A 26,232-nucleotide genomic window follows, 5' to 3' on the forward strand; every position below is an offset into this window, starting at 1 on the left:
TTACTTCGACTGTATAGCGGGCCTGGGGTACTTTTAGATAGTTCGGTACCGTTAGTTTTAGCATTGTCATGTTTTAGCTTATTTAGCCTTCCTGTACACTTAGCTTAGTTACTGTACAATTAGTTATCATATTATATATAATTGGCTGTTAACGGGCCTTCTTTTGGTACCTCTTAGTTTATTATTATTCTTGTCATTATCATATTCATATTGGCTGTTAGCAGGCCTTTTTTGGTACCTCTTAGCATTATACCACCGATGTTTTTACTTCTATCAATTCAATTGACTTAGCATTTTTATGTTGGCTGTTTTAGCGGGCCTTGGCACTGTTAGCTAGATTCTTCGTGCCTTAGTTTAGTAATATCATGTTTTAGTTGTTTAGTTATCCTGTACCTTAGTTAGCATTGTCATGTTTTAGCTTAGTTATCTTGTACCTGCATTATCATGTTCTGTAACTTTGTATTGTTGTTTAGTTTAGTTTTCTTTCTTGTATTTTGTCTGTAACTTTGTCTGTAATTTTGTTTTTGTGTTGTAAAGCACTTTGGGTCGCCTTGTGCTGAAAAGTGCTATATAAATAAATGTAGCTTACCTTACCTTACAAAGCCAGAGGTAGCAGCCACGGCTCCAGAAAAGGTCATCGTTGACATTTGCACTCTTTCTCTTTTTTGTTTTCTTTTACCATTTGGATGTACAGTTGGCCCCGACTGTACAGTGACTTCAAAATCAGTACACACATGCTAACACTCGCAGTGTCCATATCCACTTCCGTAAACACCACATACGGAGTGTGACATCGTATCTTCTGTGCATGTGGGCCATTTCAGGAACTGGAGTCTGTTCACACTGGAGTCTGATGGAGGTCACAATTACAATGTAATGTGAACGACCACACAAAAAAAATCAAAATTGAGCATTGACACCTGCAGTGTGAACATAGTCATAGAGTGCCTTGGTAAGTTCTACATGTGTACCAAATTTCAGACCTCTAAGTAAAAGTAGGTCTTCATCCTGCCAAAAGAGGTTGTGCTGTTGAGCCAATTTGCTACGCCTATTTTTGAGACCACCAACATTGTTTGAGTATGTTAAGGCTCTCAAAAAGGAAATAAATTTGGCATAATAATAAGAAACAACACAAAACAATGATTTCAAGAGGCCTTGGCATCGCCTGCAGTGCTCGTGCCTAATTATTAGAAAGTTGGTCCAAATGTGCCTGTCTTCATTTCTAATGTGTACTCAGTAGATTAAATCATAAAGGGGTCAAGCTGCTAAGATGGGTACAAAGCTGGTTGACCCGATGGACATGGGTAAGAAAATATTATGCATGGCCTAAATATGGTTTTCCAAGCCATGCACATAAAATAAACCCCAATTTTCTAAAACTGGTCATGGAGAATACGGCCACACATCTCATTGATTGCAAACACTCAGATATCAGTGAGACAGCAATTATAAATTTCCCCATTTTCTTGGAAGTTTGAGTCACTAACTGGTCTTCAGCAGTTGTAGCTCAATGAGAAACTGCCTTAAGAGAATAGACAGGAGGTAGTTTGAGTCTTTTTGATTTATAATTTGAGTTACCTACTTCATTTAAATAGTATATTGTGAGATAAATTTTAATATATGCAAAACCTTTTAACAATTTAACACTGAGGCTGTTGGATGTGATTTCCTGCAGGCTGACTCCTCTGCAGACTGAACTCTATAAGCTGTTTCTAAAGCAGGCCAAACCCATGGAGACTTTACAAGAAGGCAAAATAAGCATTTCCTCCCTTTCTTCCATCACATCCCTGAAGAAGCTCTGCAATCGTAAGTGCTGAAATAAGATCTGAGGGGGTTCACTCAAATAATAGTTAAGATGTAATATTTTGTCTTATAGCAACCATGTTCCCTAAAATGTTGGAGTGCCCAGTCAGTTGTTAAAGTTGATAGTTATTTGAAAATACTACAAACCAACACAAACCCATTATTAAAATGAAAAGGCCTATTGCTCCTTTAAGAAATGCATATCACCCACCTTAGATCTTCTTATGACAAAGAAAGAATTTTACAGTGTCAATTGTGTCAATTGCAGCCAGTTTTCTTAAACCTTGAAAATAACATAAGCGCTATCACTTGTGATATTGTGATCAGTTAGCACAAAGTCTGTGTTATGAATGATTGTCAGCTACTACCACACCAAATCTTTACTCAGTATCTGTAAAATTCACTGAGGAATATTCATTTTTGTGTTCTCTAAGGTCAGTTGGCCATGGCAGCCATCTTGAATAGGGTTGAGTCCAAATGTTGATCAGTTTTTAGATGCATCTTTGGGATAAAAGTGGCAGTGGTATGCATTCCTTCAAGGAGTGGTTGGCTTTGATTTACTTCTGAAAGACTCAATGATAGTCTTCTTAATGTCTGTTTTTGTTACTAACCAGTTGGTGAACTTCATTAGTTGAAGTGTGACTGGTGTTAAAACTTCTGCAACTTTTCCAGGGAACCCCAAACCCAAGTTTTGTAGACACCACAATAAATTCAAAATGGACATTTATTCATCTGTGTTGTTTTCCTCTTCTTCAGTGGTGACGTTTCAAGTTCAGTATCCTAGTAGATATTTTAGATAGTTTAGAAATTGTAGTTATATCAATGTTCCTAAACAGAATATAGTTCTAAGTTTGTTCTCAAAGTTATTTTTCTAGTTACTCTGGTTAGGTTAGGAGCTCTCCCATTATGCAGCCATTATGGGGATGTTCTGACCAGATGTTCTCCACTTTTAGCCTTTTGCTATAGCTTTGCCATTTTTAGCTTTGGAGCGATTGTTCTTCTACAATATACTTTTAACTAACATTTTGCTTCTTTTTGCTACTATTCTGCTTATTTTAGCCTTTAGGCACTACTCTGCTCCTTATAGTAATTACTGTAACTACAGTTTTTCTAATTTTCACTAATGTTTTGCTGATTTCATATTTTTTTTTAAATGTTCTTAATTTGGAACTTTTTAAGGTCTATCTTGTATGCCCTAATTTGTCTTCCACCTTTTTTTATTTTATGTTTTTATTTATGTTTTTTGTCTGCTGGTATGACAACCATATTTTATCAATCAAAGAAGTATCTTTCTGTTCTTTTTTGCTACTGTTATCAACTGTTTTGCTGCTTTTATTGTCTAGCTACTGTTCTGCTGCTTCTAATTTGTGTTTTGCTCATTTCAGCCTCTATTTTGCTTGTTTCAACTCTAACAACAGTTTTAGCTTCTTTGGCCTATTTCAGCTTGATGATAATTATAGAAAGCAGTTTCTGTAGTTGATTGTTGTTTCACACTGAGCTCTATCCTTTGGCAGACCCAGCTCTGATCTATGACAGGTGTGTGGAAGGTGAGGAGGGCTTTGAGGGGGCTCTGAATCTGTTTCCTCCAGGCTTCAGCTTGAAAGCTGTCGAACCTCAGCTCTCTGGTAAGCAAACTTTTTTTTTTTTTATCAAAGTCTTTTTATTATTTGTTAAAAAAAAAGAACACTGACAAAAACACACACAATAGAAATCCCTCCCACCCCTCACCTCCCCTCCTATACCGGATCTACTACTCCAATATGTATCCACCTTATATCCATACATCAGTCGATGCAAAGTACAGGTTTGTGCCTAAATAAAGAGCCAACATTTGGCCTTTACACAAATTTATCTGCTGAAATTTTCCCTACATAAGATATAATTGGCTGCCAGATATCATAGAATTTGTTTACAGATCCCCTAACAGTGTATGTGATCTTCAAATGGATGTAAGACATAACTGAAGGAGGCCTCTGCTGGAGCCACCCCAAAGAGAGAGATGAGAGGTGATGGATGAACAGTTTGTCCAAATGTTCCTGAAAAGGTGTCAAAGATGCCTTGCCAGTATCCGTGTAACTTTGGACAAGTCCAGAATGTGTGTAAAAGTGTGGCTGAGGATTGTTTACAACAATCACATGTCGGATCCAAGTCCCTTTTGAATTTACACAATCTGTCCTTAGACCAATGTAGACGATGTACTACCTTAAATTGAACTACAACATGTTTCAGATATATTGAGGACAAATAAATATTTTTGAATAATTTTTTGCCAAACTGTCTGATATGGATTCCTCCAAGTCCATCTCCCACTTGCACTTCAAAGAATCTAAATTGGTGTCATTGTATGCACTGAGCAAAGAATAAACTCTACTCACAGAGCGTTTTGTTACAGACTTGCACATCAGAATCTCATCAAAAAGAGAAGTTGAAGGACCTAGAGGAAAACATCCAGAGTTCGACATTACAAATTGTCTCAATTGTAAATACCTGAAAAACTGTGACTTGTGGATGTCAAATTTCTGTGTTAGCTGTTAAAATGAGGCAAACCTATTGTCTATATAAAGATCATATCGAGAAGATATTCCCTTTAAACCCCAAGCATTGAAAGCAGAGTCTGTTAGTGAGGGAGCAAACGTGATTATTTGATACTGGAGCAGATAATAATAATTCTGTACTTTTAAACATCTCCTGCACTGATTCCAAATTTTTATTGTGTGAGTGAGTTACCACCGGATTGGAAGTAAAAGTTGAGACTGGTTGATTGAACGGTAACTGGGAGCAGAGTAGAGCAGAGAGAGAGCTAGATGTAATTGAATTCCTCTCTAAAGTCACCCAGGTAGGAACAGGATTGTCCTCTCTCAACCAGTACAGTAAGGCTATAACGTTAGCCGCCCAGTAGTAATATAAGAAATTGGGGAGTGACAAGCCCCCAAGACCATAGGGTAGCTGTAGCATCTTTATTCCTAACCGGGGATGCTTTTTGTTCCAGATAAATGACGACAACTCACTATTTAAATTGGTTAAAAAAAAGTCCTGGTGAGGAACAATGGCAAGCTCTGAAATAGATAGAGTAATTTGGGCAGTATTGCCATTTTGATCAGGAATTTGACAGAGCTGATTTTGAAAGGGACTGGACCCATATGCTGCTCTTCTATTGGGGTCATAGGCATCAATTCACTTTTTTGAAAGTTAACCTTATAGCCAGATGTGCTTCCAAACTTTTGAAGTAAAATAAGTAACTCAGGAGTACTACACAAGGGATCTGAAATATAAAGAAGTGTATCATCAGCGTATAAGGAAACTTTATGTTCAGTGCCAAACCGATTGATACCTTTAATTTCCGGACTATTCCGCAAAGCCACTGCAAGTGGTTCAATCGCGATTGCGAATAAGAGTGGCGAGAGTGGACACCCCTGCCTCGTACCACGTTTTAATTCAAAATAGCTGGATAGATTACTGTTTGTACGTACTGCTGCCATTGGCAAGGTATACATCAACTTCACCCATGAAACAAATTTAGGACCGAAATTAAACATCTCTAAGGTCTTAAAGAGATAGTTCCACTCCACTCGGTCAAACGCTTTCTCAGCGTCCAGCGAAATTAAAATCTCATCACAGTTGTGATTGGGCTGGGCAGAAGTATACAACACATTAAACAGCCGCCTGATATTAAAGGATTGACGATTTTCAACAAAACCAGTCTGGTCAGGTGAGACAATTGTGGGGATAATCTGTTCGATTTGATTCGCCAACATTTTTGCAAGAATTTTTGCATCACTGTTTAAAAGCGATATCGGGTGATATGAACTACGGCTCAAAGGGTCTTTATCCTTCTTTAAAAGCAATGAAATTACAGCCTGACGCATAGATAGTGGCAATAATTGTGTGGCCAGGGATTCCTCAAAAACTGATAATAACAGGGGAGAAAGTAGATCTGAAAATTTCTTAAAGAATTCTGCCAGGAAGCCATCTGGTCCTGGACATTTTCCATTTTGCGTGTTTTTAATTGCAGAGTTTATCTCAGCTAAAAAAAAATCTCTCTCCAACTCGTTAGACAGGTCCAAATTTAGTGAAGGAATTTTAACATCTTTAAAAAAGTCATCCAATTCAGTTGGGTTAAGTCAGGCTTCAGAAGTGTACAGAGATTGGTACAACTTGCTGAAACATTGAGTAATTCTTGCATTATCACAACATTTTACACCATAATCATCATTTATTGCTGGGATATCCTTTTTAGCCGAGCACTGCTGTATCTGCTGTGCAATAAGGCGTCCAGCCCTCTCACCATGCTCGTAGTAGCCATATCTAGATTTGGATATCAAATATTCGGCCTGTTGGGTAGATAAGATGTTAAACTCTGTTTGGAGTTTCTTAAGTGAATCTTGTGTAAAAGTGTGGGAGCACTCTCTGTTTATTTGTAGAATCTGATCAGTTAGCAATTTTAGCCGTTCAACGCCTTTCTTCTTTTTATTTGCACAGTAAGAAATAATTTGGCCTCTTAAGTAAGCCTTTAATGACTCCCAAACAGTGCTAAGTGACATCCCAGGAGTCCGATTAACATCAATAAAAAACTAAATCTTGGATGGCCAATCGGACTGTAGTGTGATATCCACAAACCATCACAGAAAGATACCTGACAAAAGACACTCTCAAAACAGATAGATACGGTATAGTCCCACCCCTCTCTCCTGAATGAATACGGAGAACCCAACAAACAAAAAATCCACACATTTGTGCTTATACTGGGGAACAAAACTTCCTGCCTGGGCTCCCGTCTCATCTAAATAACAGTAATCAAAATTTAAAAAAAAAGGTTTCCTTACTTTAAAGTACTATTGCTGTTCTATGCAACTAGTTGCGTATATAAAATGAACGTATCACTAACCAAGATCTGGACAGACCCCTGCTAAACTCTCATAAATAGAGAAAAAGAAGAAGAAAAAAAAAAGGAAGGATAGATGTTGTCCCTTGGAATAAAATCTGAGATTAAATCAAAAAGTAACGCGGGACATATAACGTTGGAAGGTTCCATACAACCTGACAGGCATAATGAATCGATGGGGATTGGACCTGCAGTCAACCCTGGTCCTCACTGGCCGTTGCTGAGATGATTTTCTTTTTAACATAATCCATGGCTTTATTGGCATCCAAGAACTCCTTCTCTTCCTCTCCATGAGTGATGCAGAGCCACGCAGGAAAAAGGAGTCCGTAGCGAACATCTCGTCGGTCACGAAGAAGCCGCCTGACCTCCGTAAACGCCGCCTGAGCCTTGGCCACAGCTGCTGTGTAGTCAGATGTGATGATGATCGGTGCCTCTTTAAAGCGAAGAGGGCCGCGGCTCCGGGTCCGACGTAATATTTCCACGCAGTCTTGATAATAGTGCAGCTTAGCGACAATAACCCACGGCTTACCGCCTGACTTGTTCCCACCCTCAGTGTGATGGGATCGGCCAATCAAGATTTTGAGCCCATTCACTTCTTCTTTCAGAAGAAGTGAATGGGCTCTGTTTAACTTGGTCCACGTGAGCAAGAAGTTGCGTTGTGCCATTAGCCATTTCCGCTCTCACCGCTTGTAGCTATCATTTAATAAATGTGAACTCTTTAGCCAAGGCCTCTTTTATTTCCGATTTATTCACAGCTGAGATATCGGATTTTATAGTGGCAATGATGTCAGACTTCAAGGAGAGTGTGTCCGCCTCGCCGTGGGAGGGAGAAGGAGGTGCTGAGCTCCCGGCTTTAGCTTTAGTCTGCTCCGAGGCAATGTCAGGCCTGGCAGCCGCAGAGCTAGAATATTTGTATTTTCTCAAGTTTGTCGCCATTCTTCTACTCTTCCAGGCTAGAATCACTCAGGGGTCGAGTCCAGACAGACCAAATGCTCAAAACAGCAAGGATACTTAATGGAAAACCATATACAGAACATACGTCCTACTCCTCTTCCGCCATTTTGCGCCCCGTAAGCAAACATTTTAGTAAACCATTGCTGATGTTAAAAAGCGGTGAGACATGCAGAAAAAACAACTCCCATCTAACTTTCTACAAGAAACCTCAGTTAAACTGTATTAAATTAAAAATAAAGTTGATGATGATAAATTATATGAAAATCTGTCAGTAAGGACAGACTGTGACAATACTGTCCAATGGACAATCATAATTATTGCTTGTGTATTGGTTAACTAAATATTTCATGAACCACTGGACACTCAGAACCACCCACCTCAGAAAACACAAAATGTCTATAATGTAAAATAATGTCAGTTTTACAGATATTGAGCTAAACTTTGTCATAGTAGTAGCTGACAGTCATTCCCAACACATACTCTGAGCATGTCGTAGAACTAATGTCAATTTCATGCATCGATGCTTGTCATGCATGAAAGTCAGTGATAGACTAGAATGCAGTCTTTGTTCCTTACGCAAAATCTGGACTTTATATAAACTGGTAGGTCTGGTAGGTTACCCACTTATAGTAAACATGCTTCTAATATGAGATGAGCCTCTGTTGTTACCTTTTATACTACCTCTGCCTAGAACTAATGTTCTCAAAAAAACAGCGATGTATAGAGCCGTATCATACTGGAACATGTTGCCTTCTAGAATTACATTGATTAGTAATCATGTAAGGTTTAAACAGAATGATAAAAAAAATCTATAATAGACAATGAAATAACATTCGATTGACTGAATGTGTTGGTTTTATATGCACAGTGTGGATTGTCAGTGTTTGTTTTCTAAATTTAGTTGAAATTGTTGTAGTTGTTTAATTTGTATTTTTTTTTTTTTTTTTTATGTACGTATTATTTTCTTGTATTGTTTGTGGTATGGACCCCAGGAAGAATAGTCTCTACTACGGTAGGGACTAATAGCTATCCTTAAATACAAACGATTAAAAAAAAAAAACATGACTTAAGGTCATACATAACGGTATTTTCAAGGTTTGACCAAATCAATTACCGTACAACTACGTCTTTTCTCATTATAAAATGATCTTAGCCCAAAACTCTGGCATGAAGGGCAGTGGGCATTCCTTCAAGAAAGTATTGGCCTTTAATTTTGTTGCACTCTGGTTGCCCCATCTAGGGCTCTAAATGGGAGTAAGTCAGTACAGATAAGGAAAATGTGGATTTCCACATTCACTCACAGCAAATCACTGCCTTCTTAGTTTGATGAATCAGTACAATGACACCAATATCCCACCTCCTCAAGAATTTATATTCTGCTTTATGAAGAAGATAAACTGTAGTTCCTTTTCTGTTGAATTCTGCTTTCATGAGTACCTTTGTCTTGTAACTTTAATTTTAGAAACAGACACATTGACTTGGAGAGATACCCTTGTAAAGTTTTATATGCTGTTAATCATAGTTAATTATGCCTCTTTTAAAGAAATCAGAATCACCACATTTAGATTATTCAAATTAGAGCTTTACCAAATCCAAATAACAGAATCAGCCTGGGAAATCAAAAGTGGTGTAAGGAATGTATCAGACCCTTCTAAAGCTTATATTTCTTTTCTGAGTTGAATAAAAAATACTAAAAGATGTAAGATGATGTTTCAGAGCCAACGGTAAAATGGCTGTTTTGGTTCCCAGAAATGGTGTGTAAGAAATAACTTCTTGTTCTATAATATTTTGTTAAACCACAGGTGTTTTTTTACTTTCCTTGCCACTAATATTTCAGAGGGTAGTGTGGTTTTATCTGGATTAATCTTGTTTTTTGCTGCAGGAAAGATGCTGGTTCTGGATTATATTCTGGCAATGACTCGGACCACGACCAGTGACAAGGTGGTGCTGGTCTCCAACTACACTCAAACACTGGACCTGTTTGAAAAATTGTGTAGACACAGAAGGTGATTTTAATGAATAAATGTGTCTTAATTAAACGGTGGTTGTAGAGAAAAACAAAGAAAAAAACAAACTAATAATAAGACAAATAGGAGTTAACTACCGTTTTTCCTGGACTTCAAGGCGCACCTAAATATTAGTCGCACAAGCTAAAATTAGGGGAAAATCCTGTTTTGTTCATACATTAACCGCACCGGACTAAAAGCTGCAGGTGTTTTAATGTTTAATTACCATATGTAAGAGAATATGCACAAAGGGGATTGTCAGGAAAGAGATGGCTGTTTAGGAACGCATCCCTTTTATTAACATTTTGAAAAACAAGTTACTGGTACATATTTGCATAACTTTTTACATATATGTACAAGTACCAGTAAAAGTACGAAACATGTACTGTGCTGTTTAAACGATTTACAAATGTACTGTATAACAATAACCTACAGCACACCAGAAAAATATAATCGACCTACCTTTTGGGCTAAGGTGCAGTAACACGGCTTTAACAAGAAGAAAAGTCAGTCACTCAGTCACAAAAACTACCAAAGTCCTCTTCTTCAGTGTCGGAAATGTACGGCACTACTTTGCCTGGCAGACGGACATGTGACCAACATACCACTCATTTTTTTTCCCCCATGACTGTGTGTCTGATCACATGCCCTTCCGCCAGGCAAAGTAGTGCTGTACAACAGCGGAACAAACCAAAACAAATCCTCTTACGATATCACAAAAATCCATAGAAAAGCCGCACCGGACTATAAGCCACAGGGTTTGAAGCTTTTGCAAAAAGTAGCGGCTTATAGTCCGGAAATTACAGTAGCTTAGTTTATGCATGTCATAAATGTTTTTTGTTTTATGAGTTTGAAACTCTAATCTTCACGGAATGGAAAGAAAACAAATGCACTTTAGTATAAAATAATTTTTTCAAATATAAGCACATAAACAGATCCCAATAGGAGTTATAATGAAATAATTCCAGTATACTTTAGGGCAAATCAGGTGATTAAATTGACTAAGAGTGTGGGGGTGAAGTTTTATCAGTAAGACATAACACCAATCTCATCATAACTGGAAAGCAGTATCACTTAGACTAGTGCTGCCCAATCCAGATCCTTTAGATCCTGCTATTAGACTGACCTGCAGTCAGTGCTTGGGAAGTGGGAGGTGATTACGGCACGCTGAGTACAGGTACTGCAGAACAATTGGTGCTTTCACATGAGTCGCCAAAGTCTCTAATAGCACAGAAGAAAGTCCCTAGATTTGTCACTAGTTGCTTTTGTTGCTAGAGGGGTCTGAAAACTTGCTAAATATAGCAGCAAAGTCACTAAGTTGACAACACTGCATCCGTGCCTGCTATTGTGATTCAGCCAGTGTGGTAACATTGCGCTGCACTTTGGTCCCTCTTCAAAACATGGTGTGTGTGTGTTTTAGCATTAAAAATGCAAAATGTGGTGTGTGCACTTCATGAAAAGTGTGTGTCTCACAGTTAATGTGTGAGACTTGAGAGCCCTGTGATAAGGACAGATAAAAACTCCCAAAATACCGAAACACCTGGTCTTTGTCCTCGCACAGGGTCACAGAGTCAAAAACAGCCAAGAGTACTCTTAAAGCTTAAACACATTTATTCACTTTCAGTGCTGAAAGGGAAATGTGAAAGGGAGACCCTTACCGAAGTTCAGAGCACTCAGCCTACGTCTGAATCCATTTTTTGCAGCAGGTCTCAATCTTGTTTAGATGCAGTGAGCTAGTTTAAAAGTAAAGTAAAAACCTAACTTGTAAAACCCCATCCACAATCTCCTTTTGGCCTCATTGGGTGATAGAGAGCATCCATGTTCTCAGATTTGATTATGGAATGCTCAACAATCCGTCGTTGTTGAGACTGAGTAACAAGTCTTTCTGGCTTGGACTAGAGAGTGCGGAAGCTGATGAGTTAGCCTTGGTTTCCTGTGTTTTTCCAGGACATAGGCTATGTCTGGTTAAAACTAATGAATCAGAAGCAGACTCATCGTTTAGTTAAACATTTTTGGTTGAGTGACAGTCTTATAAAAGCAAAATTTAAAGAAATAATTTAACATTACTTTAAAATTACCCATTTCTCTCATCCTTTTATATAAATAGCTTATTCTTATTACTTAAGCTTACAACAGTTCAAAAAACAACTTAAGAAATCAAGTTTATTTTTTCTCAAGTCTTCATCTGTTTTCTTGAACATACTGTAGGCTTGTTATTGATCAGAAACAAGGAGATGGCTTATTAACCTGAGACAGTCATTGAGTCATAGAAACTAGAGGTGTGTTTAGTTTACAATCCTTCAGTGTCTCCACTTTGAAGGACAAAAACATTTCCTCCTGTTCACTTGAAAAATAACATTTTTGTTGAAAATATAGAATAGCATTTCCAGACATCATTGTTGCATTCTGCTAACGTAAACAAGCCCCCTTTTTTTGTCTTTTTCAGATACCTGTACGTTAGACTTGATGGCACAATGTCCATCAAGAAAAGAGCCAAGATTGTGGAAAGATTCAACAGTCCACATGTAAGCCTAAATACCATTTTAAAAAATAAAAAAAAGAACTGGAGCTCTGAAAACCATGAAGTTTTCCTGATTTCCATCTATTTCCTAGAACCCAGAGTTTATTTTCATGCTGAGCAGCAAAGCCGGAGGATGTGGCCTGAATCTGATCGGTGCAAATCGCCTGGTGATGTTTGACCCAGACTGGAACCCAGCCAATGATGAGCAGGCAATGGCTCGGGTGTGGAGAGACGGCCAGAAGAAGACCTGCTACATCTATAGACTGCTCTCTGTCAGTCAGACACACATACAGTTATAAAACAGACTGATCACAGCTATATTTTCTGTTAGATTCTTGGTTTTATCCCGATAAAACATGTTATTAAACTCAAAGCTAAAGGGTGGCAGAAGTTTTTAATGTAATGTTTTCTGACAGACTGGAACTATTGAGGAGAAGATCCTGCAGAGACAGGCCCATAAGAAAGCCCTGAGCAGCTGTGTGGTGGATGAGGAGCAGGACGTGGAGCGTCACTTCTCTCTGGGCGAACTCCGAGAACTCTTCACACTCAACGAAGGGACAGCCAGCGACACGCATGACAAGTAAGACATAATTTATTCTAACAGGATGTTTTTTCTGCTTAGTGTGTAGACTCTAAAGTGAACTTATATTAAGATAGTTATATCAATTAGATGCAGAAAATTCTGTGGCGAAATACGGTACTCCTATGACACATTTTAGGAACATATGATAACACACATACTTTAAGCATGCATAGTATTTATTCCTGTTAAAACCTTATTTTAGGGGAGTTTTCTTCACCTCTTTGATCATAGATTAAGCACTTATCATTCATTGGTGGTGATCCGGTCAAAGGTCAAGGTCACAGATCAGCCCGTGCTCCAACTCTACAGCTGCATAACATGGGAAAGTGAAACTCCACAGCTGGACACCTCAAGGGTGATCACTGTTGATTTCAAGGTGACAAGGTCAAAGGTCAAGGTCACAGATGACCTTGTGCTCCAACTATGTAACAGTGTAATGTGCGAATGTCAAACTGTACAGCTGGACACCTCATGGGTCAAATTTGATGCCTGTTGATTTCAAGGTTCTTGCGGTCAAAGGTTAAGGTCACAGGCAACCTCTTTGTTAAAAACTTGTCTCTGCTCCTACATGTGACCCTTTTGTTACCTCCGCCAAGGAAGTTATGTTTTCAATTATGTTCGTTGGTTTGTGTCTGTTAGCAAGATCACATAAAAACTGATGATTTTTGGACTACAAACAAACATTTTCTGGAAATGTTGGGGCTGTCACAAAAAAACAATGGATTACACTTTGGTGGTGATCCAGATTATGATCCAGATTGCACAATTTTTAAATCACGCCTTGGCCGAGGTTCGTGTTCTCTGAGTGCTTCTAGTGAGTGATGTCTTTACTAAGAAAGATGAAAACAGCACTAACTATTTTTGGCCAGAGGAAAATTTTAAACCCAAATCCATCTGGATTCTTGTCCCATTCCACTGAGCGTCTTCAGCTAATTATAGGACTTAACTAAAAAGTTAGATACTGTGACAATGGTTCAGGTGTTACTTTGTTAACTAAGACTTTCTGCTTAAGTCTCTGTGTTCATGTAAAAAGGGATGTTCTACATGTCATTTGATGCCTTTTACACTCAAAGTACACTAATCCAACAAACAAAGTTACAGTAGAAAAAAAGTTCTGCTAACCCTGAGATTTCACTCATAAAGGACAGCAGGTTGCGTAAATAGAAAGGGAAAATCTAAAGATCTTAATAGGAGAACACTGTTACAAGCAGAACCTGAGAGAAATAATCCTTAAATGTTTTAGAAAACTGTTAATTAGGGGCTTTTGGTGAACGTTCATGGGCTAGGACGTGTTCAACAGGAGCTCTGCAGAGATGTGATTATAACATATTTTAACTAGAGAAATTGCATTTCCTGCGAAAATGCAGTGTGAATGCTCAATTGATGAAAGCTGCATTGGCAGGGTGGAATTAGCAAAAACCATGGCTGAAGTAGCAAAAACCAGGGTGGAAGAAGCATTAGCAGGGCGGAAGTAGCATTAGCAGGGCAGAAGTAGCATTAACGGGGTATAAGTAGCATTATCTGGGTATAAGTACCAGTAGTAGGGCTAAATTAGTAATAGCAGGGCGGAAGAAGCATTAACACAGCATAAATAGCATTAGAAGTGCATAAGTAGCATTAGCAGGGTATAAGTACCTGTAGCAGGGCTGAATTAGCATGGCATAAGTACTATAAACGGGGCATGAGTAGTAAGAGGCAGGGCATAAGTAGCATTAGCATCAAATAATTAGAATAACTAAAAGTAAAGTTAGCATAAATATTCTGAAAATGAAAGTAAACAGCTGGTTGTAAAAGACTTGAACATGGATCCATTCATTTACAATACGAAACAAAATGACAGGAATAGTTAAATATCCTAGAGGTGCCCAGGTATGAAGTTTGACCTTCCTACATCAAATGGTTGCAGAAATAAAACACATGGGCTCTTGTGACCTTGAAATTTGACCTTGTGACCCTTAACTATAAAGACGTATTTCTTTGACCCGTGGGTACACTACATGTGAAGTTTGACCTTCCTACGGTACACGGTTTTTGAGTTAATGCCTTCTTTTACTTGTGACCTTGAAATGCTTACGACCGATCCTTGGCCCATGGTGAAACCAGCTGTGAAGTTTGATCTTTCTACTGTACAGTACACGGTTGAAGATTTAGAGCATGTGGGCTCCTATGACCTTGACCTTTGACCTTGTGACCTTGAACTCCAAATGACTATTCCTTGACCCATGGGGGACTCTATTTATGACCTTCCTACTGTACACAGTTTCAAAGATAGATCCTTTATTTTCATTTGACCTTGACCTTTGACGTTTGACCTTGAAATCCATAGGACTGATTGTTGACCCATGAGGGTTCTAGCTGTGAAGTTTGACCTTCCTACGGTATACAGTGGCCGAGTTAGAGCATGCACAAGTTTTGATCTGAGTTTTGACACTGTTAGCTTTGGCAGCCATCTTGACATTTTTATTTAAGATTCAGTATGTGGTGGGGCTCTGTCTCAGCTAATACCACTCCAAATTGCAGCTCAATATGTCTAAAAATGACTGAGTTGAAGCTGAAAGAAACTCCTAGGAGTACAAAACAGCCAAAATTAGCATTAACACAGTGGAAGTAGCATTAGCATGGTGGAAATAGCTAAAACCAGGGTTGAAAAAGGTAAAACCAGGGCTGAAGTAGCAAAAAACCAGGGCGGAAGTAGCATAAGCAGGGCGGAAGTAGCATAAGCAGGGCGGCGGGACGAATAAGATGCCAAAAAACATACGGAATAGTTAAAGTAACGAAAGATAAAAATAAAGAGAAACAGGAACGCAATAGTGTGAATGCCTTACAGCATTCACACAACTAGAGAAATTGCATTTCTTGCGAAAATGCAGTGTGAATGCTTTTTTGCTGAATGATTTGGCTGAAAGCTGCTGAAGATGTGCTGAACTGTTGAGTTGAATGTAACAGCTAAAGTTTTATCCATTAGTAGTTGAAAGATTTTTAAAGTTTAATGAAGAACCAAAAAGTGAAACATAGAAGCTGATTTGAAAAGAAGATTTGCATAAAGTAGAAGAACAAAAGTTGAAAGAAGCAGAAATTAGTTGAAAAAGCTAAAATTTGCGAAAAGAAGCAGAAACAACCAAAAAGAAAACAGCTGACATTAGCCTGAAAAAAACATTGTGACCTTAAAGCCCATAGAGCTGATCCTTGACCTATAATGTGTCCAGCTGTGAGGTTTGGCCTTCTTACTGTACACGGTTGCAGATAAAGCCTACTTTACCATGTGACCTTGACCTTTGACCTTGAAACCCATAGGACTGATCCCTGACCCATGGGTGTTCTAGCTGTGAAGTTTGACCTTCCTACGATACACGGTTGCAGAGTTAAAGCACACAGCCTCCTATGACCTTGACCTTTGACCTTGTAGCTTGAACTCTAATGGGCTACTTCTTGACCCATGGGAGGTCCAGCTGTGAAGTTTGACTTTTGTACCGTACACGGTTGCAGAGTTAATAATTGCACATTAGCCACCAATAATCTACTCCTCTACAACACAGTCGACAGAATGCATTGTGATTCTCAGTTCTGCCACACGGGGGAGCTCCAACACAAGAAATGGAAGGGCCCTTTGTGACACAGCTGCTCTTAAAGAGTGAGCAGCTCAATTTCACTCGCTCTTTCTCCAATAGGCAAGAATGGGAAATGCAGCTCTGAAACACCTGCTAATATCTCAGCAATCATAAAGGCTACAGACATTATTCACACACCGTTTTTATCAGAACTAATAGGGGAACGTACCTGTTCTACTCAATTTTTTGAAAATATAATATAAAAGGCACAAAACTATGTCAACCATGTTGATAAAATGGATGAGCGCTGAAATCCGCCTTTACCAGGTCCCAAACTCTGCCCTGTAACTCAGAAAATGTAAGAGCTATCGATATGATACTTGCACCGTAGGTATCGGGAAGCTTTGGTGAACAATCATGCCAAGTTTCATGTCTGTATCATAATCTGTCTAGGAGCTGTAACGATGTAAAAATGTGTCTGTTTTTGGAAATTTTGAAATTGAGCCGTTTGAGCGAAATGCCAATTTGGTGTACTGGAACAGACAAAATTCACGGAAAAACTAAAAATGATATCAAAATAATGACTGTATTATGAGTGTCAGGAAGGTCTGAAGAGAAACTTAGACAAGGATTTTCTCTAAGTCGCATCTTTTAGGAGATATGACGTTACGAAAACATGTCAGAATCCAGCTGCACTGTTTTGAGTTTTTTCACTCTCCCAGTGTAGTTTCCTATACCAGATGTTGTGAATTCTCGTCACTTTGGGGCGATTTGCCAAAAAACTGTAAGTCCCACATCAATGTGTGTTACATTTTCTAAATCCAGACAAACATCCCTACGTTTTGATGTATAATATGTGTAGAAAAAGTGAAAATTGAGCACGTAAGCAGAAGTTGTTGGGGGAGGAGCAGAATTTGCAAAATGTTGGAGTCTACACTCTAACATTTGAACATTCCGCCCATTGGAATCCATTATAAAGATGAATTTTGAGAAAAATGCCAACAAAAAGTTGAGGAGCGATTTTATTCAAACTGTAAAAGATATGAAAAAGCTGAATCATACGGTAGTAGCCGAAGGATATGACAACATTTCAAAATTTGAATGGCGTTTCTAGCTGAAAGTATGCCGATGTAGTGAACTGTGAAAAACAGCAAAGATTTTTGCAGAAACTGGCGGAATTCGTGGAATTTTTCATTCATTCTAATGGGGCAAAAATTTGCAAAAAAAGCTGAATATTTTATAAATTGTAGAAGATATCAATACCAAAAGTCATAGCGCCTTACAGCATTCACACAATAAAGAGATTATTTATAGAGATTAATAATACTTAAAGTCTGAACATCACTTGTAGCGGCTACGTAATCAAATGCCCCTTTTACAAAGGCCCTAAAGGTCTCGGCTCCACTCTACTCGACTTGCATTGCGCACGTTTACATCTGCATTTTTTCGAGGCCGGCCCTGCTTCTTTGGTCCCTGCTTCGGAGTAGGGCCAGTCGGTCCAGCCCTGCTTCGTGGGTGGCACAAGCTTAGTTCCTGTTCACTCATTGGTCAAGACCAGATGCAAGCATAAAGAGCGAACTGTAGGAATATAAACAACAGCGTTAGCTTACCCTGCAACGTTTATGCCGTCTGTCCCCCAGCTGAAGGCGCTGTAAAGCCTGAATTCTCCGGTGGATAACAGCTGTCCACTCCGCGCAACAATTGCGGCATCCAGAGTATTTCTTCCACTGCGCCTCTCTTCCTAAAAGTCTCAGTAGAATCACCATTAGTTTAAAAAACAGCAACAACACAGGGCCAACGTTGTCCATAGCGCTTTCGTTGTTTACACAACTTGCGGCCAACTTGCGCCACGGCCCAGCCCCCAGCAACACGAGGAGGTGTTCCTCTGCTACCGACCAAACTGGCCGGTGTAGACTTGATGCATTCTTCATCGAGGAGGAGAAGAGGAAGGCATGTTAAGAGACAGTGAGAGAAAGGGAAAGGTTGGACTTAGTGTGGTGGTTAAAGTAGGGACTCTATGTATGTAGGGGCAGTGACTAGTAAAGATGGAGAGCTATCAGATATGATGGAGAGAAGGAAGGTTGATATTTTGTGTTAAGGAAACCAGATGGAATGGAAACAAAGCCAGGAGCATTGGAAGTGGATTCAAACTGTTCTACTGTTGGATAGATGAGAAGAGAAATGGAGTGTATGTAATAAGTTTGTGAAAGGTGTGTACGTGAAGTGAGTGTCAGACAGAATCACGAGCTTAAAGTTGGAAGTTAAGGGGGTCATTTTGAATGTCGTCAGTGCATATGCACCACGGGTTGGTTGTCAAAAAAAAAAATTCAAACAATTTTTTTCTGCTGTATGTTCAACTATTAATTTTTCTAATACATTTAGCTGTAATTAGTTTTTTCATGCATAAAATAAAGGTCATGTAACACCATGACTGTGTGTGGGGGAGTGGATGGGGCTCAAAGCTCTACATTGTTAGTATGCATTGTAGTATTCTAGTACACAGACTCTGGTTCCAAAAATACAACATTCAGCTTCAGCAGGCCCTGCCCTGCTGGCTTCAAGTCAAAACAATGAGAGAAGGCAGGGTCACAAGGTCTAGTAATATACATGTGGTGGATAGGCGTAGCTTGAGATCACATGGTGTTGGTAGTGATTATAGGATCAACTGTTTGCTTTGGGAGGGAGTGTGATTTTACTTTTTTTTTTGTTGTTATTTTTTGAGTGGGTGATGGGGGAAGTCTACTTTTTTGCTGACCGCTTAACCCTTTTTTGCTCTAATTAATGCTTTTGTCTTTGATCACTGCTTAAACCTGTGCATTTGTTTTTAAGCTTCTGTGGGGTATGGATTATGATTCACTGATATCTTGCCCTAGATTTTGAAGTTGTGAAGCCAATAAAGAAACCTTAACTGCAGCCTAGATTTGCATGTTGAACAGTGGGCACATTAACATTAATTTCCCCTATTCAGCTGATCAGCGACTCGGTTTGTTCAGCAGTTCTCCAACAATACAGTTTAAGCTGCTTTTTTAATTATGCTTGTTTTGATGTGTATGTTATTTATTGCTTTATCAGTATGTCAGTAGGAGAGCAGTTGGCTGTTAAAGGCTGTGAAACAGGACTTTTTATTTTGTGTTTAATTCAGTACCATTCATGTACCATGTCAAAGCTCATCTTTTGGACCTTACTCTTGTGTTGTGCTGTTAGGTTTCGCTGTCGTCGCTGTGTAAATGGCAGAGAAGTGAGGCCACCTGCAGAAGATTCTGACTGTACTAGTGACCTTTCCCAGTGGAATCACTGCTTGGACAAGAAGGGCCTGAGGGACCAAGTACTGAAGGCGTCCTGGGATGCTGCTGTCTCCTTTGTCTTTCACCAGCACTCTCATGAGGACCACAGGAGGGTTGTGTAGCAGGATAAGCTGAATAAACTGTACACTGCACGTTCTGTATATCCCTATTTATTTGTTTCTAGATTTAGATGAGTTTTTTGCTTGTTTGATTGACTAAAACTGAACAATAAAGAAGAATATTGAGCTGTCCAGAAATTTATTTGTATGAATAATTGCACCTAACCACATTATCCACCCCTACATGGAGGTACTAGGCTAATTGGAGAGGGTAAAGAGCATGTTTCATCTGTAGTCCAAAGTGATCTAGGATCACTCTCCAAATCCTACATGACATGATCTCAGGGTAACTGGTCTGAAATTGTTGTGGGCAGATGGGGTGGGGAATTTAGTTATCTGTACAAAAAGTGCATTTTCTAGGACATCGGCTCTTTGTCCTGCATCAGACTTGGGTTAAACATGCATTGAAGGATTCCAGAAAGCTCGAAAGACAGGACTTGAGGACCCAGGGGCTGATATGATCAGGAATGCTGGCTTGCCTTGGTGTAAGCTTTCTCACCTGACTCATTCGGTACTTTCAGATCACGGGGGACTACGCCACAGTTCTTCAAACCATTTGAGGCAGTTCACCTTTTTTGTTCTTTTCTTACTGGTGGCATTGTGGCTATTTGATTATAACTATAACCAATCAATCATCTTATGTGAAATCAATAATATTAAAATTTTATTTATTCACCCTTATTCTTTCTTAGATCTCAACAACTCTAGGCTGAATCTCTTCATTATAAGGACCTTTAATTGTTCTTATAAGAAACCAAATTTGCCTATCTAAGTGGTTTATTTTTTACAAGAATTTCATATAACATTAACAAACAACAAATCTACACTAAAGTAAAATTAACCCAAACTGGGAAAAATATTCTGTGTTTTGGCATCAAGAGATCTTTATTAGGTTCAGGTAATCTCTTATATTTACTTCACAATGATTTAACTGGAGAAATACTTTGGATGTGAGAATGAACCTTTATGATCTGAGGGAAGAGTTTGATTATAAATGATCCAAAGTGTGAGAATTTTTTTGAACAGGATCTTTGAAATTATGATCTAAGTTTTGGGTTTTACAAAATCATTTGAACAATTTTGGATTAAAATTGGATTATTTGACAAGTATTTTCAGTTTGGAATTTAGGTCAAAAAAATGTTAATTCTGCCAGATCATCAAATTAGTTTGAGGAAGGATCAGAGTAGAAGTGAGCATTTTGTTTAATAACGTAGGCTTGGGGGACGCAGTTTCCCCTTCTTGCTCCCATCATGGTGCCTGCACTAGTTCAGCAGGGGCTGGGGTTCTTTGATGGCATCACTGGGGGGCTGCCTGTGGGTTGTTGGCCCCTTGGTGTGAGGTTGTTTGTGTGGGTGCCTGAGCCATGTCCCGGAGTGGTGGGCTCTTGCTAGGTGGTCTATGGCTCCTGGGGTTTGGCTGGACTTGGCTAGGGTCCCGGGGGCTGCGCTGGGCGTCCCCTCCCTCTAGACTCCTCAGGTGGTTGGCCCAATAAGGGGGATGGCTATATACCCTTTCACCTTGGTCCTTCTGGGTTCTGGCTGCTGCAGTGGACTGGTGCCTGCCCGGTGTGTTGGGAGCTCTGGGGGGGCCTCTCCTGCTTGGTGCTGGGCGGTCTCTCTGCTGGGGGCAAGTGTATATATGTATGCGTGTATATATATATATATATATATATATATATATATAAAACAAGTGATCTCCGCAGGGTGTCTGGGCTCTCCCTTAGAGATAGGGTGAGAAGCTCAGTCATCCGGAAGGGACTCAGAGTAGAGTCGCTGCTTCTCCACGTCGAGAGGAGCCAGTTGAGGTGGTTTGGGCATCTGATTAAGATGCCTCCTGGACGCCTCCCTGGTGAGGTGTTCCGGGCATGTCCCACGACCCATGACAGAGGAAGACCCAGGACACACTGGAGGGACTATGTTTCTCGGCTGGCCTGGGAACGCCTTGGGATTCCCCCGGAGGAGCTGGCCCAAGTGGCTGGGGAGAGGGAAGTCTGGGTCTCCCTGCTTAGGCTGCGACCCCCGCGACCCGACCTTGGATAAGCGGAAGAAGATGGATGGATATATATGCAGTCAGTCTCTCTGCGTCTCTTCTACACATACCCTTTTCCCTCACCCTCCTACACACACACACCTTTTTGCACCGATTCACAAACAGTCCTGTTGGTCGAAGGTCATACAAACATGTTGCTATTGTAACAATGTGGCCTGCCTACTCTAATGCTAGATTCAGATTCAGTCTTGATTCATTAAAATAATCCATGCACTTGGGATTCTCATCTTGAGATGCCCTTATTGTAGAGCAAATCTATTCTGGCACGTGTAGGCATCCATCTTCTCTATATGGTATGCCTGAGATGTCACAACAGGACAAAAAAAATAACTTTAATAATTTTGTTTAATAACTAGCATCAGTTTAAATGTCATATCCCAACCAAACATTGTTTTTCTCATCGCCCAAAGGAGAAGAGGTGCCTTACACCTCTTCTACAGGTGGATTGGGGTAGGCCTTCCCTGGAAAGATGCCGAGTGTCTCTGACTGGCCCTGTGGGAGGATGGAGTGAACCAAGAATTGACTGAGGATCAGGTGAGGTCAACAGCTTGTCCCAAAGGTCACCCAAAGTGATGTCTTCTGAGGGGGTCTGGGACGTTCAGCTGATTGAGTTGGGAGATGAGGGCTGATCTTTGAGCGATTCTTTAGCTGGACTGTAACAGCTTTGTAAACGGAAGTTATTGGAGTTACCAAAATTCTAGATAACTTTTAGCTTTTCTACAAAGCAACTAATGATTTTAGAAAAAACATTTGCTTCAAACATTGAGGTAAGACAAAACAAAAGGAGCAGGGACGGAAGAGGCAAAGGTGTTTGCTTTGGTTTTTATCAAAGTGAAAACATGTCAAATTATGGTCAGCCTCAGATCATCAGCTGAGGGTTTGGGCAGATTCTCTTGTTCAAAGAGATTATGTTAAGATAATATTAATCACATTTGCAATGTAAAAGTGAAGAATAAAACACAATTTAGATTATCCAGTTCAGGGTCTGATACATGATCATTGGACGTCTACTGTAAAGACAAAGAGTACTTATCGTATAAATAAACGTGTTAAAACCATTTAAGTAATTTCCTAACAAATAATGGAACATAAATTTTATACATTATTTTCAACACAATTCAAAAGATTTTACATTTTAAAAGAATATTTTTTTTCTCTGCATAAATCATCTTTTTTTTAGTCTAAAGGAAAAAATTAAGGGTAAAAGAAAAAATTAAGGGTACTTTGTGTCTGTAAGTTAGATGTTCCATCTGTTTGGAAACTCGAGGGAAGATTTTATAGCAGTTTTTACTGCTATAAAACCAGTAAACCAGGAGACATGGATGAGGCCATGGAAGGGCAACAACCCAGCAGCAGGACCGCTACCTCTGCCTTTGTGCAAGGAAGAACAGGAGGAGCACTGCCAGAGTCCTGCAAAATTACCTCCAGCAGGCCACAAATGTGCATGTGTTTGTTCAAAGGGTGCGGTTGGCCCTGGCATTGAAGCTATGGACTGGCTCGCTCGTTCCCCAGACCTGAATCCAATTGAGCACATCTGGGACATCATGTCTCGCTCCATCCACCAACATCACACTGCACCACAGGCTGTCCAAGAGTTGGCGGATACTTTAGTCCGGGTCTGGGAGGAGATCCCAAAGGAGACCATGCGTCACCTCATTAGGAGCATGCCCAGGCGTTGTAGGGAGGTCATACAGGCAGTGTATAATGTCTAATTGATTTTGCAGTGTTATAAACTCACATCTGTTGGCTATAGTCATTTCAGATTTCCTACATAAATTATTTGTTTTGCACCAATTGAACCTCAAATTCATTTTAGTTTGTTAAATGTAATTCAGAATTTACGCACCTTGAATTTAAAATATTCCCATTTCTTACTAAAGCTGCCTATAGTCTGGTCATTTTTAATGTTTTTGTATCAGTACTTTAATTATTCAGTAAATAATTATATTATATATTATATTTTCAATTATCTTTTCAAAGTTTGTTCCAGTTTGCCAGGTTTAATTTAATCAAAATTACACAATGATCTGTTAAAGTAGCGGAAGAGATGGAAACGTGAAACATATCTGACTACATCCAGTGTGGTTAACCATGAATCTATCCTAGATTTTATGCTACCATTTGGTTTGATCCATGTGAACTGACAATCACCAGGATTTCTGTCTCTCTATACATCTATGAAACTATTAGAACTGATAAATTCCAATAAAGTAGGATTCAAGCTTTTAGTAGAGCATCTAGAAGGACACCTGTCCCACCATTCATCTGGTGTCAGATTATATTCACTACCTACCACAATTAAGTTTGAATTGTAAATTTCCCTATATTCAGAAATAACATCAGCTAGCTTTAACAATAACAGCTTATTTTGATTAGTATTTGCATGCCCATAAACATTGCACAGTTTGACAAAATCTCCTTCAACTAAATGTTGAAGGAGATTCTGTCAAACTGTGCAATGTTTGAACATAGACATCAATGTTTACACAACTGCCATTCAGTGATCGAGCTTATCAGCTTTGAAAGCAACAACTTTTCCATTAAAACAGATGGCTACACATCCAGTTTGATTAGAGCTGTGGCTCAACTAAATATTTTCTCCCCACTGGTTTGAGCTGAAGGCGGCATCTGTGTCACCCAAGTGAGTTTCCTGCAGCAGAGTGCAGTGTGCTCCTTGCCCTTTACAAAATAAAAATAACGCCTTCCTTTTCACTTTGTCCCTGAGTTCTCTTGCATTCAAAGACAAAAGACAGATTTGTTTTAAGCATTAGCAATGCTCTTTGAACAGTAACAGCTTAGGAAAATATCTATAAAGTAATGCAGAAAAAAACAACTGTTTGTTTCCTTTTTTTAAGTAGAAAAAAGAAACAAATGGAGAGAACGTCCCTCAAGTTTCTAAAACAAAATAAAATGCACATTATAAATCATTATAAAACTATCTTCGGTAACATCTTTAGAAAATACCTTCAAATCTTTTAGTCCTTGGCATAAATACGCTTGCTGTTTATGTATCCGAACAGACCACAGCAGTAAGCCCGGTCCCCCACCTTCCTCGCCTGAAGAATCTATGGCCACAGCTGGTCCTCCTTCGTCAGATCCCCCGTAAAACAGACACAAGTGGAATCACAAACCAGAGATGTTTTAGTCATTTTTCACATGCCATCTCTATTCTGCCATTCGGGAAATTGTGCAATAATCTGTCAGATTTGGTTCTCCTCCTTCTTCCCCAGCCGATGAACTGTATTAACATATTCATCCATCCTCTCAGCCCATTCTGGAACAACTTTCCCCAGGAGTTAAACAATGTCCTGCCAAATATTTTTCCCCATCGTCTCCTTCATCCCCCTGATCCTCAGATTCCATCTCCGTTTATACCGATCCATAATTCTCTCGAGTTAGTTTGGAGTTCATTAACTTCCTTACGAAGACTTGACACCTCCAACTCTAAACTAGCTATTTTCTCCTGACAATCTTTCACTTCAGCAGCATTAAACTCTAGAGCTTTGGCAAGACTACTGAACATTACAGTGTTTTGGGTTAATTTTGTGTTCATGTCCCCCATCTTTTCATCTTGGGTGTCAAATTTCAAATGTAAAGCTTAAAAAGCCTCCAGAAGATCTTCCATCATTGTGTTTTGTTTCGTTAGTTTGCAAGCATGAGCTCCTTTGGAGGGAGATTGAAGCAATTCTGCTGTATCGTAGAGTTCACTTTTCCCTCCTCCGCCTCTTTCCGTCTCCATATCTGATGAATAGGCATGGTCCTTTATAGCCAAAGTTTTCTCTTTCTTTGTTTCTTATTTTGGGTTTTTTCTTGCTGTCTTTGTACTTTATGCATAACTGGGTTAGGAAAAAGTTCAACTTTGCAAGGGTGAAAAAAATCAAATGACATAAACTAGAGGTATATTACACATTAAGCACCACACCAAGTACCCGAATGCCTGAGCTGCTGCCACTGAGAAGAACTTCTGCTGAGTCTGGCATCTTATAATACCCCGTGCCCTGGCCAAATACACTGCCATGTCAAAAAAGAGTCACCAACTGGATTTAACTAAGCAAATAGGTACAAGCCTCCTATTGGATAATTACTGCATAGGTGGTTATGTTTCAGCTGGCAACAAGTTATTTGACCCTAACTGGTGCAATGAGTTGCTTCTGATTTCTTAAACAACCATGTCGAAAGACATCCTGTGGTCGTGGAAAAGATGTCAGTCTGTTTGAGAAGGGCAAATCATTGGCATGCATCAAGCAGAGAAAACATCTAAGAAGATTGCAGAAACTGCTAAAATTGAGTTAAGAACTGTCCAACGCATTATTAAAAACTGGAAGGTTAGTGGGGACTTATCGTCTTCGAGGAAGAAATGTGGCCGGAAAAAAATCCTGAATGATCGTGATTGGGGATCACTTAAATGTTTGGTGAAATCAAATTGAAGAAAAACAACAGTAGAACTCCAGGCTACGTTTAATAGTGAAAGTAAAAGCATTT

At 39.4% G+C, this 26,232-nt stretch overlaps 1 protein-coding gene across 1 annotated transcript in view; it reads left to right on the forward strand.

Annotated features, from left to right (window-relative positions):
* rad54l (RAD54 like) overlaps nt 1–19,832 on the forward strand; it is a 58,743-nt gene extending 38,911 nt beyond the window's left edge. The window contains exons 12-18 of the mRNA XM_017437722.3: nt 1,676–1,806; nt 3,318–3,428; nt 9,522–9,645; nt 12,092–12,170; nt 12,259–12,438; nt 12,583–12,746; nt 19,502–19,832. Of these exons, the coding sequence (XP_017293211.1) occupies nt 1,676–1,806; nt 3,318–3,428; nt 9,522–9,645; nt 12,092–12,170; nt 12,259–12,438; nt 12,583–12,746; nt 19,502–19,703 (991 nt within the window). The 3' untranslated portion in view covers nt 19,704–19,832. The remainder of the gene's footprint in view (nt 1–1,675; nt 1,807–3,317; nt 3,429–9,521; nt 9,646–12,091; nt 12,171–12,258; nt 12,439–12,582; nt 12,747–19,501) is intronic.
* The last annotated feature ends 6,400 nt before the right edge of the window (nt 19,833–26,232 follow it).

This window comes from Kryptolebias marmoratus, linkage group LG24 (genome assembly GCF_001649575.2).
Source record: "Kryptolebias marmoratus isolate JLee-2015 linkage group LG24, ASM164957v2, whole genome shotgun sequence".
Classification (NCBI taxonomy): domain Eukaryota; kingdom Metazoa; phylum Chordata; class Actinopteri; order Cyprinodontiformes; family Rivulidae; genus Kryptolebias; species Kryptolebias marmoratus.